This window comes from Solanum verrucosum, unplaced genomic scaffold, assembly GCF_900185275.1.
Source record: "Solanum verrucosum unplaced genomic scaffold, falcon-dt-bn FXZP01000268.1, whole genome shotgun sequence".
In the NCBI taxonomy this organism is placed as follows: domain Eukaryota; kingdom Viridiplantae; phylum Streptophyta; class Magnoliopsida; order Solanales; family Solanaceae; genus Solanum; species Solanum verrucosum.
In genome coordinates, this window is record NW_026019957.1 from 732,687 (window position 1) to 748,586 (window position 15,900).

Genomic DNA, 15,900 nt, shown 5'->3' on the forward strand with positions numbered 1-15,900 from the left:
AAATAATTTTAAGAATCTATATATTGCAACCAGCTATTTAGATATTTTTTTCATTTTCTTAAAAAGATGTATACTTATCCCCTGGTCCTTGTGTATGCAGTATGCCTAAGATACATGTACATAATTAATTAGTGTATCTTTTTTTTCTAAATTTTTTTTTTCTTGCTTCATTATCCTATTAGTTATTCCATATTAATTACATTTTGAAAGTTAATTTTAGTTTGTTAACTTGGATATAAATAAAATTTTATAATAATAACATATATAGTGAAATTTTATTAAGTTGGGAGGATAGAGCATATACTTATTGTCTGTTTGACATTGCAACTAAAAACTGCTTATTTTTAGAAGCATTTTTTTAAAATGGCTTTTTAATAAAGTACATTTGAAAAAAAACAATTTGTATTTGACTATTTCATTTGAAAAGTGCTTTTGATAAACAAATCATGTTTGACTAATTTTTTTTTTAAAAAAATGCTTTTGAGCGACAAATTACGAAAAATGGTAAGTATCAATGCACTTTTGATATTAAGATTGTTTCTCTCCATTAGAAAATTTTTAATTAAAATTTTATTTTAATTAAATTAAAATATACGTATTCAAATTTTCAATCAGTATTATACATAAATAAATAAATAAAATATTAACATGATGACTTAAATATAATTCAAAATATAAAAAAAAAAAAATTAAAAACCATTCCGCAAATTAAATTACTTTATATAAAAAATTCACTACAAAATAAATAAAGTCCTTCATATTTTTAATCCTACAAAAATGTTGTTGTTACATTTGTTTCTGATTTTGTAAAATAAAACGTAGAATTTAATATAAAATAATAATAATATATAAGCATAAAATAATAATAAAATTATTATTTAAAAATAAAAAATAAAAAATAAAAAATAAACTCTTGAATAAAACTTTACCAAATCTATGAGATATGCTAATTAATTAATAAGAGATATATTGGTAAATATGTATATATGAAAGGATATTTTAGTCTTCAAGAAATTAATTTCCGCTTCTACTTCTATTTTTTTTAAGAAGCAGTAATTTTTTATTTTTTCCCAACCATAGAAAAACCGCCAAACACTAATTTTTTCGAAATAAGTGATTTTTCGCAAAAAAAGAAAACACTTTTGACCTCTCAACAACAATGTCAAATAGACTCTTTAAGGAGATAGAGAAATTATATTCGAAAAATGCTAAAGTGCATCAAACTCAATCAAAAGAAAAGAAAATAATGAACAAAGCATAAAAGTAGTGTAAAATCTAAAAGGAAATTTTTTATAAGTCAGTGATCATATAAAAAATTATTAAAGCACATTAAAAAATTATTGTAAAAAAGAAAAACAAAAAACTCAATATTATAAAGATGGTAGTAAATTGGAACAGAGCACTTATTCACAGTGGAACTGTTTCGACAAAACCGAAAAGTTCACTGTGAGAGAAGAAGAGCGAAACATGGCCGGAGCGACGGTGAACTCCATCCCAGCGACCGGCGTTAACGCCGGAGTTGGCAGAGGAGCCAATATGACAGGCGCGTCATACGTAAATTCGTTCCGAATCTCCGCCGTAGCTGACCGATTAGCTAAGCATGTGTGTAATCAGCCCAAAATTGATCCTCAGGAGTTCGTTCACCTCTGCCTATCACTTGCAAGGTTCCATTTTTTTCCTTCTCGAACCTTATTTGGCCGGAAATAATCGATATGCTACCTCTGTAATTGTTATTGTTTTTCCCCCTGATTTTGTACCTGCGCTTATAGTTGTTAGGTTTTGATGTGTAGGTTTTTAGCCCTCGTTTGTTCAATTAAGTGTCAGTTTTTACTTGATTTCGCATTTTACATTGAATTGTTTAGGGTATCTACTCTGCTTAGCATTTATTTTTTCCCCTCATTTGTCTTTGAAATTCTAGCTTGCTTTGTTCTTCATCTCAACTAATTCTATGTGATACCTGCAACCTCCCATTAGGTACTAGGTCCACTAAGGCTAGGACAGATGCGAAGAAATCACTTTAGTATTTTTTTTTTTGTTTCTGCTGAGGTTTGAACCTTAGACTTCAGGGTTCTCAACCCACTTCGTTGACCACTAGGCCATACCCTTGTGAGTTAAAGGCTAAAGCTCGAAGGAAAACAACCAAAAAAGAAGAAAAAGATGGAGCCCATCACTCATGCCTGCAGTATTAAGACACAGATTAGGACAATCATGTCTAAGACCAATAGCAACAAAAAGGAAAGCCATCAAAGAGTATGGTACCGTGACCGTGGAAGAAGAACCATTGAGTCCCGCAGTTAAGAATGACAATTGAATCCCACGGACTATTGAACAATACCATTAGGTTATTAGACACAGTAATACTGCAGCAACAAGAAGTTGGGACACAAAAAATCCTAATTTAGGGTTTAAGAAGTTAATCTGAACGAACAATTGTTATGCAAATGGGAAAAACCAGTATATGCCCGCGAACGAAAAAGGAAGACAAAGAAATATTGTAGCTTTGAATCTTGTTAACTGGGAAAGTTCTTTCTTCTGTTGATGTTTTCTCTGCGTTGGGCGTACTGAAAACTGGAGGTGTTAGCGCAAGATCTGGTTTGAAACGTTTTCTCAGAATTTTGAAACCGGTGCTTTGACTGTCTCCTTTTTATCAGGAGCAATAATTGACCTTTAATTTTTAGATTTGATAATTGATTAAACTGAATTAGATCGGAAGAAAAAGACCAAAAATCTGAGTAAATAGATAATTGCATTTCCTGATCTATTGTGACGCAACATCACCAGGCCCATGTTTTCTTTATATATATAAGGTGGGAAGAATCTAAGTCAAAAGTTGGATTACGAAAATACCCCTTATCTACTAATTTATTTCGTTTTAAAAAATTACTTTTTCATTTAAAATCAACTCCATAACTACACCCCTTCATTTTCATAACTTATATTCATAATATTCATTAATCTTATGCCTTTAACTCACACATTATCTTAAATCAATATTATTTTCTACTTTTTAGCTTTGATCAGTTAAAAGAACTTTTCATTTTCTTTAACCTTCTATAAAATAAATAGTTTTAGGCTTTTAGCCTCTGGGCCATTGTCAAATTGTTATATGCTTCCTTTTTAAAAATATCCAATATATGACCCTTCGGGGTGGCCCAGTGGTTTGGGCTTAGTACTTCCATGTTGGAGGTCTCAAGTTCGAAGCCCCTTGCCAGCGAAAGCAAGGGGTTTGCCTTCTGGGTCGAGCTCGTCGCACCGGTCTTGCCTAGTGCGGGTTACCTCTCCTATGTGGTTTGCGAGCTATTGCATAGGAGCGGGGTTTTACCCTGTGCGCACCCAAAGGGTAGCGGCTGCGAGTTTCCCTTGTCATAAATAAAAAATAAATATCCAATATATGGCGTATTCTTAGCACTTTCAACAACAAAGGTATATTCTTATTATATTAGTTTCTTAGACCTTTGCTTTGCTCTTAATAATTTTTGTTCTTTGTTGTTCATTGCTTGCGTTTTCCTTCTACTTTGTTTTATATCATGTGACTTATTTTGCTCGGTCATTTTTTGGAATTCTCACATCTGCTTAATCTTTTCATACCCTTTTCTATTATTTTTTTAAAATCGTACTAATTAGCATAGAATACACATGCAACGCACGTGTTCGAGAACTAGTGTGTGTGTGTATATATATATATATATGTGTGTGTGTGTGTGTGTGTGTGTGTGAATACAGGGATAGATAGATTAGCTTGTTATCAGCAAGAGCAACACATTCATCATGCAAAATAGTTTTATTTCCTCCATCTTTCAAAATCCTGCTGTTAAATTGGGAATATGAGTTCTGTTACTTTTATCAAAAAAATAAAATAAAATTGGGAATATGAGTTCCACAGTTATCAAAAAAAGGAGGAGGAACGTGAGTCTGTCTCTTTCTTGTTCATGGTGTCAAATTAGCTAGGGAAGTGGTAGTGGTGATTTTTAACTCATTTTCTTTTCTGTATTGTGTCCCTTTCTAGAGTGCAGAGAAGGGACACATAGTCTATGTTTCTTTATCATGTTAACTGTTCTTGATTGATTGATCTTTGATTAATGCAGAGGCATTGATTTTGCCATTGCAAACCGGGAGGTCCCAAATAGAGCTCAAGATTTACCTTTACTGGTGAAACAGGTACTCTTGTAACACGAAGTCGATTTCATCATATTGCATTAACTTCATTGATCTGATTATGAGTTGTGTAGCATAAAACATTAATGTTATATCAGGAAATAGGTGAAGTGTCATTGTCAATTGTGTTCACTTTTAGGAACCCAAACTCTCCTAACAACAAATCTGTAAACTTCCAAATGCAATACAGAAATAGGAACAACACCTCAACTGTAATTTACCAACACCAACATATAAAATAAGTCTTACAAATAGCAAATAGAGGATACTTCTAACAACCAAGGTATTTTGAGGAACCTTAACCTCCAAATCTGCCAGAGAAAATCCTACCAAACGACTGACTATCTTTTCTTCTTCCTAGTACTATTTATCACAAAATAACTACCTAAAATGCTAGGTAACTACTAGAAATACATACACATAATAATTAATAAATAAAATAGTTACATTTAAGCCTTATTTTCACCCTTCTTCATGCGGATATAGACCCTATTAATAGCAGGTATAACAATACCCGTCCCAACGAGTTTCACCTTGTCCTCAAGGTGAAATTGAGGAAACTGTGCATCAATGACTTCATAGGATTCCCAGGTGCTAAGTCCTTCCACTTAATTAACACCTCTTGGAGCCATTCAAGAGTACGACAATCTACTACACCTTCAGGTTGCACTTGCATTTCAAGTTCTTCAGATAAGAAAGGAGGGAGTTGCTGAATTGGAGTAGAATCCTCTACTGCACGCTTTTGCCAAGAAACATGAAATATTGGATGGACCCATGAATGAGGGGGTAAATCTAGGCGATAAGCAACTTCACCAATTTTATTCAAGATAGTATATGTCCCATAATAACGAGGACTTAACTTCTGATTAACCTTTTTAGCAAGTGAGCGAAGTTTGAAAGGTTGCACGCGAAGATAAACCAAACCACCAGGCTGAAACACAACTTCATGGCGCTTAGCATCAACATAAACTTTCATTTGAGCTTGAGCATGGGTCAAATTAGCTTTGAGTTCATCTAAAATAGTGTTGCGAGCCATAAGCTGCTGATTAACCTCTTCTACAACAGAAATTTTATCAGTGAAACGCGACAAAGAGGGAGGACCTTGCCCATATAAAGCTCTAAAAGGGGTCATCTGGGTAGAAGTAGAACCATGGTAAGTGGTATTGAACCAAAATTCAGCCCAAGGAATTCTTGGCCATTTTTTTTGGATGTGCCCCTGCAAAACAACGTAAATAAGTCTCCAAAGAGCGGTTAACAACCTCAGTTTGACCATCTATTTGAGGGTGATAACCTGAGCTCAATTTGAGACTAGTATCGGGCAACTTGAACAATTCTTGCCAAATTGGCTGGCAAAAACCTGGTCTCGATCAGACACAATCGATTTGGGAAAACCATGCAGACGTACAATCTCACGAACAAATAGCGCATCAACACTCTTTGCTGTATATGGATGAGATAAGAGGAGAAAATGACTATATTTAGTGAAACGGTCCACCACAACAAGTATAGTATCATGTCCCATTGCTTTTGGTAACCTCTGATGAAATCCATAGAAATATCAATCCAAACTTGAGTAGGAATAGGTAATGGTCGCAGCAAGCTAGCGGGACTAAGGGCTTCCTACTTGTTCTGCTTGCAAACTTCACAACTAGCCACAAAGTTCTGTCATTCCTTTTGATTCCACTCCAATACAACACTTGTGAAATGCGCTTGTATGTCCGGAAAAGATGGAGTGTCCACCTGTAGGTGAGGAGTGAAATTCCTGAAGGAGCATGGGAATATGTAATGACGAACGGGGAATCACCAACCGACTTTTGAAAAATAGGCAGCCATTTTTTAGAACACAATTCAATCGTGAAGCTGGATCTTGAAGCAAATCTATTAATGTTCTAATTGAGCTGTGGATTGCTACAATTAGTTGGCTGATTGCAATCCATGTGATCTGTATAGTTCGCTTATGCAAAGAATGTATACTCTTTAATCCCTATTATATGAAATTGCTTATATAGTCCATAGTTTCCTATCTGTGACGATATACCTTTTTATCAAATGAATAACTGAAACTTAAGTTCTTTTTTCTTCTTCTAAATTCATGGCATCGTGTAGGTATGCAGAATCCCCTGTGATACGTTACTGCTAGCACATGTCATGGTCCTTATGATTTCTGTCAAGGTAATTCCTAGGCACTCGACTTTATGGGATAATTTTGAATGAATGCATGTTTTGCTGGCTTCCGCAATCACAAACGTTGCAAGTGATGTTTCAGCTTTCATTTCTGCAAAAAATAGATTACCAAGTCAAGTTATCTGGTTGTTTTATTGATATAATATTTTTTTTTTTTTTGAGAATGGTAAGTTGTTTTATTGATATAATATTCATGGATGTTAGGTTTAGAGGTTAAGTTTAATTTGGTTAAAAGATTCGATTAGAAATGATCACATTAGAGACAGAGTGGATGTAGCATTTTATAGAGGAAAAAATGAGAGAATGTTGCTTGAGATGGTTTGATCATGTGTTGTGTAGATGCCAAAAGACCCAAATCCATAGGTACGATACCGTGTAGATTTCTAAATGTTACCTTCTCAAAAAAATAATAATTGAATGTACTGAAAAGGGATGAGGTAGATGCAAAATTGCATGAGAAAAAAATGTATTAAAAGATGGCAGTCATTCTATCTTTAATAAAGGAAATTTTATTAGTAACATTCAAGACCAAGCTAGTACTGAATCGGAACAACCATTGCAGCACAGAGAATCCTTTTAAACCTGCAAGGATTCCAGAAAGTCTAAACTTACATCAGAATCAGTTCAAAAACAACATTACACTACTTAAATATTGAATACAATACATCTGCTTGCAACTGAATAGATGTTTTCCTGGTTTCCATCAAAGCATCTTCATTTCCTGCCGAGCCAAATTTTCCATGCTATGCATAATGGGGATAGTCATCCATATCTTCTATTGTTGCTTCCTCATTCTCTAACTTCTCCAACTACAGAGAACTTGTCTGATGTTTGCTGACATAGCCAATTGAACTCCGCATAAGTTAAGAAACATGCACCAGATCTGCAAGACTGTTGTCTCCTCAAAATTTCTTGGAGCCTTGGCAATTTCCTCCGGCGCACCAAGGGGAATCTCCTTTCTGCTAGTCCCACCTTCTTGCTCCATTTTTCTCCAAACCCTCAATTTCTTGTTCAAATTGCTATCGCTACTTGGATTAACTAAAAAAGAATACAATGGAACGAAAGAGATCCATATACTACCTGTGGATTAAGGTTTATTTGTTTTTTCTTGGATTAAGGTTTATTGTTGTTCGTACACTTATATTAAGGGCTCGTTTGGGCTTTACATATTTTGCTTTTTGCAATTTTTTCCCCAAAAACATTGGATATACATTGTGATCAATTGTTTTACTCCAACTTGGAAGTTGAGTTTATCAAGTATCATTTTTTCAAGTAAATTTCCCCCTCACAAAACTTTTACCATTTTGAAATGCATGTCTAGACACAACTTCAAATACTACATTTTCTAAAATTATTACCAAATTCATGTCCAAACTTGTCTACTAAGTCCTGGTAAGGGTAAGTGTAGATGTAGAGAACCTCTAATTTTGAAGAACCTTAATTTGCTACTCCCTCTGTCCCAATTTATGTGACTTGCTTTCTTTTTTAGTTAGTCCCAAAAAGAATGACACATTTCTATATTAAGTAACAATTTAAATATAAAATGTCTATTTTACCCTTAATGAAATGATTTACAGCCACACAAATTTCTATTATTCATTTTGGACCACAAGTTTTAAAAGTCTTTCTTTCTTAAACTCCGTGCCGAGTCAAACTATCTCACATAAAATGGGACGGAGGGTTTATAAAACACAATTTACTTGCATATTTCGGGATGAAATGGGTCCAAATAGAGGAGTTGCAGTGCAGGGATAGAAGCTTGTGTTTTTTTTTTTAAATTGTTGGAGGGGTAGAAGCTTATGGGTTGTGGCCCAAGTGTTAAGAAACTCCGATTCATATTAGTTATTGCCAAACCCAACTTGTTTAGGATTGAGCTTTAGTTGATTGATTGGTCGGATAAAAGAGTTCCACCTCCAATGAAATTCTCCCGTGCATTGGCTCGAGTTGTTCTATTTTCCACTATTGTGAATGACATAACCTGCGAAGTTCTAAGCCTAGGGCGGTGCTCTTTTTATTAAACTATATGGTGTTTTACAGGATATACTTAAGCTTACTGATTACCACTTTGCATGCATTAAATATGCTTGTTATTGGCACTTCCCGCAATTTCTTTATTGACCAGGTTCTTTATTTGATAGAATGCTTGTCATAGTGGGTGGTTTACGGAGAAAGATGCCAAGGAACTTTGTGATCTTGCAAACGAGGTGGATAAACTTGCTGGTTTGCTATGTCATTTAGCTATCTCGCTTCTTTTAATTGATGTTTCATTGATTTTTTCTTCCTTTTCTGTTTGCATGTTCAGATTTCCAGCAGCTTCTGCACCACATTAGATTTTAACACTGAACCAAGCAGTTCTTCAACAATTATTTCGACGATAATGTCAAGGTAGGCATCTTTTCCTGCAGTGAAATCTTAATTTTTGAATCTTTCATTCTATGGTGTATGGCTCAACTTACCTCAGATTACTATTTGCTTTATATACCAAAGATTAGTTTTCGTAAAGAATATTTGTGGTTTAATTGTACAGTTGTTCAAAAATCTTGCAGCTAAAGAATCTTGTATTTTCTCCCCTTTCTTATTGGTTGATTATTACTGCTACTCACAGTATCGTTTTGCCAATTCATTTAAGTAAAATATTGTAACACTGAACGCTAATGCCCAACATGTGAAAGTAACAAATCTCATTCTTTCGTAAAGGAAAAGGGTGTTCTGTTAAGACCGTGGAGGTTGTATTTTTTATGCTACACTCTAAAGCTTAAAATTGCATGCAAGAGGGTTTTTTTTAATTTTAATTTTTTAATTACAGTGAATTTTGACCCTTGGGCCAGATTTTACAGTGACATGTATATCTCGTGGCTTTCTTCCACTGTTCAGTTAGAGGTCGAATTTTTCATTGATGAGCCTACTTGGTTAGTACAGTTATTTTCATTGGAACATGTGCATAACTACATTTCAATCTTTTGTTTGTTTGCGGATTGACAGATTTTATCCACGGCTGAAAATGGGTCAGATAGTTTCTTTCTTGGAGGCCAAGGTATTAATTTAAAACACATCCCCCTAGTGGTGGCCTGTGAGCTAGTGTAATTATATTGCTGGTGATATTGATGCCACATTTTTTGCAATCTTGTAGCCTGGATTTGGTGCCTATGTGAATGATTTCCAGATAACAAAGAATATGAACCTTTCTGAAGGAGAGAAAGTGGTAAGAGAACTCCTAGATAATTACAATAAATCATATTTATATATCTTTTTTTCCTTTGCGGCAGGTAGGTAAGACTCTCGGTCTTTATTGAGGACATTATGTGCGCCCTCGTTATCTGTATTTTGTTATTCATCAGTTTGTTGCTTTCTTGACTTCTTATTTTTCATTCCAGCAATGCATCAAAATTGGAAACCTTGATTACCTCTGGAAAATATTGCTCATTTTTATGTTTCCTTTTATCTGCAGAGACTATTTGTTGCACAAATAGATAATCTGGAGACCTCACTATGTCTTGTAACGCCTCCTCAAGTGAAGTATGAAGTGTTTTAGTTTTTACTGATTGAAATGGCTTTGGCATATTGACTTTGACATTTGGCAGGTTAAATTACTCTGACAATTCTAATTGCCATTAATGCCACTTCTGCAGCTTTCTTCTAAATGGGACTCCCGTCGGAAGGAGGACTAATGTGTCAATGGTCCGTTACCGCTAAAACTTTGCAGATGTGTTAGTATAGGGACGTCTTGTGTCTTACTGGGACTCAAATTACCTAAAGTTATGTTTCTTTTGCTAGGACCCTGGACCTCAGCTTCCATCTCCTGTACCTCATATGCTTAAATTTGGAACAAATCTTCTTCAAGCCGTGGGCCAATTTAACGGTGTGTTTGAAGATATATTCCAGTTTTTTTTAAACAAATGTAATGATATGACACTTGGGCCTAACTCAGCCCCAAAAACTAGCTTATGAGGAGAGGATTTCCCAAGTCTATATAAGGAGAGAATTCCCCAAATGATATGGGACTCTAAGCCACTCTAACAGAAACTGAATAGTACTAACTCTTTTCTGTGCTTATTATGAAGGAAATTATATCATAGCTGTTGCCTTCATGAGTGAGATTTCTACCCCTGTTCAGGCCACACTCCCTGATTACGAGCAGGCTCCTGTTTCTTCTGTTGATCCAGGTTTGTTCTTATTCTATGTTTCACCTTTTTTTTAGTCTTTTTACATGGAGTTTGTTACTTGTTACCCACTTGACTAGATGTATAGTTCAAGTTTTCCATTCCCACCATCCTCCAATGAGAAGTCTGAAGAGACCTCCTTATAAGGAGAAATGATTAATATGCTGTTTCATTAATGCAGATTCTGAGATTATTGAGGGGCCATCAAGAATTTCTCTGAATTGCCCTATAAGGTATGCTTTTCCAAGCTTTGTTGCTTCGGAGTTTGACAAGGTTATCTTTATGAAGTGGCTTTTGTTATCTTGACATGTGTGTAATTTTTTTCCTTTTCCCTGTACTCCTTGTGCATGATTAGCTTCATTCTTGATGATGATAGTAAAAAAATGCAAATTTCTGTTTTCCTATTTGTTTTCTTTCCACCCCTTATCATCTCAAAACTCAGAATGACACTGCTCTTTGTGCTTTCTTCTGTGAAGAGATGACTGCCATCTTGGTACCCTCAGTTATTAGAGGTTGGTAAGAACCAACACACACACAAAAGTAAGGAAGAAAGAGAAGTGCTCTTTTGAGCAGAGTTACTTTAGTCTATATATACCTTAAGGTTTTTATGGTTTCAGGACAATTATCTCCATTTGTCTTGAACCCTAGACTTCCTAACGAATAAGGACTAGCATAATCCCCTCCCCTTCCATTCTGGAACATACTTAGGGTTTACGAAACTTTGGTGTGTGGATTAGGAATGATGGGGAAGACATGATTGAGATAAGGTACTTCCTGTCATGATTATAAGCATATTTTATATGCGTCAGCATAATTTATTTTAAGTAAGGTTGCATTGGTCAATTCATCTAAGATAGTTGGCCATCAATTTGAGAGGGGTTGTATCTCCTCATATTTCGGAACAAACCAAATCCGTTTCACTTCATTCTTCCCCGAGCGGGAATATGTTGCTAACAATATTATAAAAGAAAGGGCTTATTGCCCCTTATGGTAAACACCTTACTGAACCCATGTAGTTGTAATCAACCTTGGGAGCCCATGTATATTTACCTCACTTACCACCCTCTGCCCCAAAAGATACGCACCTTTCTTTTCGTGATGCTGGCTGTTGTGTTACATTGCTGATTACTTTTTGTTTGCCTTTACAGCTTTAAGCGTATTAAAACTCCAGTAAAAGGACATTCTTGCAAACATCTTCAGGTGCATGCCTTTTTGCGTGATCCAAAATAAATTATTATCTGATCTCTCATGCCAGAGTATAGTATAGCTCACATACATGTTAAAAACTTACCTCTACTTTTCCTCTTTCATTTGTTTTTATTTAAGGTCTTTAATCTGTTAGAAATATGGATGTGGCTGATCCTCCAAAAGACGTCTAATGATCTAATATATAGGTTCCTCAGAAAATTTCTAGAAGATTGTGTAGTCATTAGCATTGGTAGATGTTTTACATCAAGAAAATCTTAGCAAGAAGCTTCATGGGTGCACTTATTTAGAGCCTGTTTGGATTGACTTAAAAGTTGGTCAAACCTACTTTTAAGTTATTTTTAGCTTTTGAGAGTATTTGACAAATTTAAAAATAACATAAAATAAGTTTAAAATGACTTAAAATAAGTTAAAAGTCAAAAGTAGGACTCTCCTTACTTTTTTTTTTTTGGACTTAAAAGTCATTTATGTTTGGACTTTAAAAAGTTACTTTTTAAAAGCCACTTTTTAAAGCCAATCCAAACGGGCTCTTTGTCAATTTTTCTTCACTGTTATTCCCTACCCTTACCGGTTTGCACTGTTCGTGTTTTTCTTGGCAGTGTTTTGATTTTGACAACTATATTGACATAAATTCAAGGAGACCATCGTGGCGTTGTCCTCATTGTAATCAACATGTGTGTTTCACTGATATTCATATTGATCAAGATATGTTCAAGGCAAGTGGCATGCTGTATTATACTTACCAGAAATTACCTATCTAGAAGTAACATTTTTTTTCTTCTAAAGGTTTTGAAAGAGGTGAGTGAGGATGTCACAGATGTCATGATCTCGTCAGATGGTTCATGGAAGGCAATCATGGAAAGTGATGACTATTCTGAAAAGCCCAGGGATAAAACCCCTGAAATTGCTCAAGATAGTCCACGTAGAGGTTCTGATGGTCCTTCAAATGCTCCCGGTGATGTTTTAGATCTTACTGACATAGATGATGACATGAATCCTGCTGAAACTGAAGACAGCAAAAATTTTCCTACGAACATTCAAATGCAATCTAATGTTCAGAAAACAACAGCTGTGAATAATCCAAGTGAAATCAATCAGACAGGTGCTCCTGATATGACGGATGATTTCTGGTCAAGAATCTATTTGTCCTCGTGTGGAATAGGGACATCTAGTTCTTGGTCCAGTATGCAAACTGGCAGTGCTTCTGAGCCTGCTAGAACCGACTTGGTCCAGTTGCCTGTCTTCACAGATGCAATATCTCCCGCTTTCAACACTGAGGGAAATGCTTTTATTCCAACCTCTATACTCGACAGTGGACTATCTTCTTCCAATTTGCTGCAGCTGCAGTTACAACAGTTCCAATTTGGGAACTCTGCACTCAGCAATGAATATGGAAGGTTTCCAACTGCAGCCAGGCCTGCAAACAGAACTCCTGTTGCAGTTCAGGCCCTTCCAGCCCAGATGAACACTCCTGTTCCTCAGCAGAGACAACAAAGCACAATGAATCCCTTGTTCCATGCTGGTCCTTCAGCAGCTACTCAGGATTTGCCTATTGCGTCATTGGATGGTTCCAATCTAAGAAGTGAATTGGAGAGACATTCCTTTTCTGACTTGGACCTGGTTCAGGCACGCACGACCTCATCAGTATTACCACAGAAGGTGAGTGCACAGGTGTAATTTTTTGGTTATATTTTGAAGTTCTGACTAAAATATGATTCAAGTCTTTCTTTGCTGGTTTTGGTCTCTTGAGACGTTCCTTTATCTGTGATTGTTGAAGCATTGTGTGTGCTCTGGTATGAGAAGACCATCACCTGTCTGTATAGGGTGTGTTTGCTTCCATTTTCTAGGAGTTCCTTGACCACCTAACTTTGCATGTTTTGCTTGGTATCACAGAATTTCTCCTTTTGAGGCTGCTTATAATGTTTCCAACTTCCCGTGCATGTCTTTATTCTGTCTATTGTCTATGGCTTCTAACTTCCTGCGCTTCTGCATATGTCTTTATTCTGTCTATTCTCAATGGCTTCTAATTATCCTTTTTCTTTCTGCTAGCGTTCTCTTCCTCATGTTCAACCATCTCAACATTCTGTTGGCCGTCAAACTCCTAGCATGAGAACACCCTATTCAATGAGCCAGTCTCAAGGTCCGACCCAATCAGCTACTTGGGATAGATGGGAAGCCCTGAAGCAAGGAAGTTCACAAGTTGGTGTTAATCGGGCACTTGCTGGTGGACAACACACCCGAGTTGTCACAACTCAGCAAACCACACAAGTGGTGAGACCTGTTTACTCTCCTAGAACTGTGTCTCCACTCCCAGGTAGTGCTGACAGGTTCAGGACACCATTGGCCCCGGACCAGAGGGGTAGTACAGGAGGCACGACACCAGTCACAAGGACAGATATTTCCATGGATCCCCAGCTAGATCCAAACTGGCGGCCTACAGGCCGTATGCGTGGAAGCCTTTCAGGACGAGCTTATTCTGAAGCACTGCAACAGTTCATACTTAAGCCAACACAGCAAGCTCAAGCTCAAGCTGCCAGACCATCTATTCCACCTAATCTTTCACCCCAACTGCAAGTCCTTTTGGCTAATAGAGGTGCTCATAGTACGCAGCCAGTGAACTTTCCATCTACAGCTCCTGCCAATGCATCTGATATTTCAGGCATTTTACCCGAGCGCTCCTCAGGAATGCAGTAGAACTAGGACATGTTTGTTGGCGACTGTATTTATCGTCTCAAATTTTGCTTCCATGGTCACTTTACAGTACAGATACCTTGACCCAGTGTTATATTACACGTAGATAGGGGAAAATGCCGTTCTTTCTTTTGTAAATTCCAATCCGAAGTGATGCTCAACTCCCATCTAACAAGCAACAGTTTGACACTACTCTAGTGTGACAAAAAGTAGTCTCTGAGTTTGTTATTATAGTAGGTAATATTTAATGACCATGTGTGGAATTTTTCTATTGTAATTCAACATGTTTGACATATAATATATCATGAAAACTCAGGTTTCTACTAAAATAGAATCATTTAAATGAATGATCCTTTCCCACCAGTAGCCCAAAGCCATTATCAGAATTCAGTAGTGCCCCTTTTGTAGCTGATTTTCTGGCAATTGCCTGCCATCCCTCTTTAAAATGGCAGCCTAACCTAGCCCTAAGCAAACTGCGGGCTAGGAAAGGCCACCCTTGTTTTTCTTCTTTCTAATGAAAGTCGTCGTTGTTTCGGATGGACCCATAAAATTTGGGACCCAAAAGAGTTGGTGGAACAAATTTAAGAAAATCAATGGACTAAATATAATCGAAAAAATCAAAAGATTTTGAATTTTTGTTTTGTGATCCCAAAATGTAAAAATGCTGACATGAACCATGACGAAGCAATGAGTATTGGTCTCATCCCGTTTTAGATGGACCCACCAAGTTTGGAGTCCAGAAGAGTCTGATTTTTAGCATTTAGGGGTCATAAAATCGAAGTTCAAAACCTTTCTCACCTTTTCGGGTGTGTGTCGAATATGAAACTGGGAAAATCACTTTATTCTTGTTGAGTAGTCCTAAAATACTGACAAAAGTGATGTGGATCATGGTGATGCTATAAGGATTGTTCTCTAGATTATAACAGACAATCATGTAAAGGTTTCGGTAAAAAAACTGTCAAGAAAACATATCACCAAAAAAATCATGGACCAACACATACGAAAAACAGAGAAAATCACGTACTTCCAATTGAGTTGCCCCTAAATGCTAAGAAAAGTAGCGTGAATTATGGTGAGGCTATAGGTATTGTTTCCAAGGTCATTACGCATGGTCCTATAATTATAAATGTTATTGATAAAATAATGTCTGAAAGCCATATTATCAATAAATTCATGGACTAATACATATGAAAAACTGAGAAAATTGTCTAATTCTTGTCGAGTGACACCTAAATGCTAAAAAAGTGGAGTTGATCATGGTGAAGCTATAGATGTTGTTCCCCAGGTCATTATGGATGGTCCTATAATGGTTTTGCAAAAAAAAAAAAATCAAAAGTCATTTAACAAAACAAATTATGAACAAACACACTCTGAAAAGTGAGAAAATTGTCTAATTCCTATTGAGTGATCACTAATTGCTAAAAGATGTGTCGTCGATCATGGCGAGGTTATAGATATTGTTCCCGAAGTCATTACAGATGGTTCTGTAAAAGTTTTGGAAAAA

The 15,900-nt window shown here is 36.1% G+C and overlaps 1 protein-coding gene across 1 annotated transcript; it reads left to right on the forward strand.

Moving 5' to 3' along the window:
- Positions 1 to 1,410: 1,410 nt before the first annotated feature.
- LOC125814496 (E4 SUMO-protein ligase PIAL2) lies at positions 1,411 to 14,725 on the forward strand. The gene is made up of 16 exons (XM_049493948.1): positions 1,411 to 1,664; positions 4,086 to 4,158; positions 6,262 to 6,327; positions 8,478 to 8,543; positions 8,642 to 8,724; positions 9,322 to 9,373; positions 9,470 to 9,541; positions 9,788 to 9,855; positions 9,969 to 10,017; positions 10,114 to 10,198; positions 10,401 to 10,502; positions 10,681 to 10,732; positions 11,648 to 11,699; positions 12,305 to 12,421; positions 12,492 to 13,364; positions 13,755 to 14,725. The coding sequence occupies exons 1-16, from the start codon at positions 1,468 to 1,470 to the stop codon at positions 14,397 to 14,399; spliced, it is 2,652 nt and encodes an 883-aa protein (XP_049349905.1). The 5' UTR covers positions 1,411 to 1,467; the 3' UTR covers positions 14,400 to 14,725.
- The last annotated feature ends 1,175 nt before the right edge of the window (positions 14,726 to 15,900 follow it).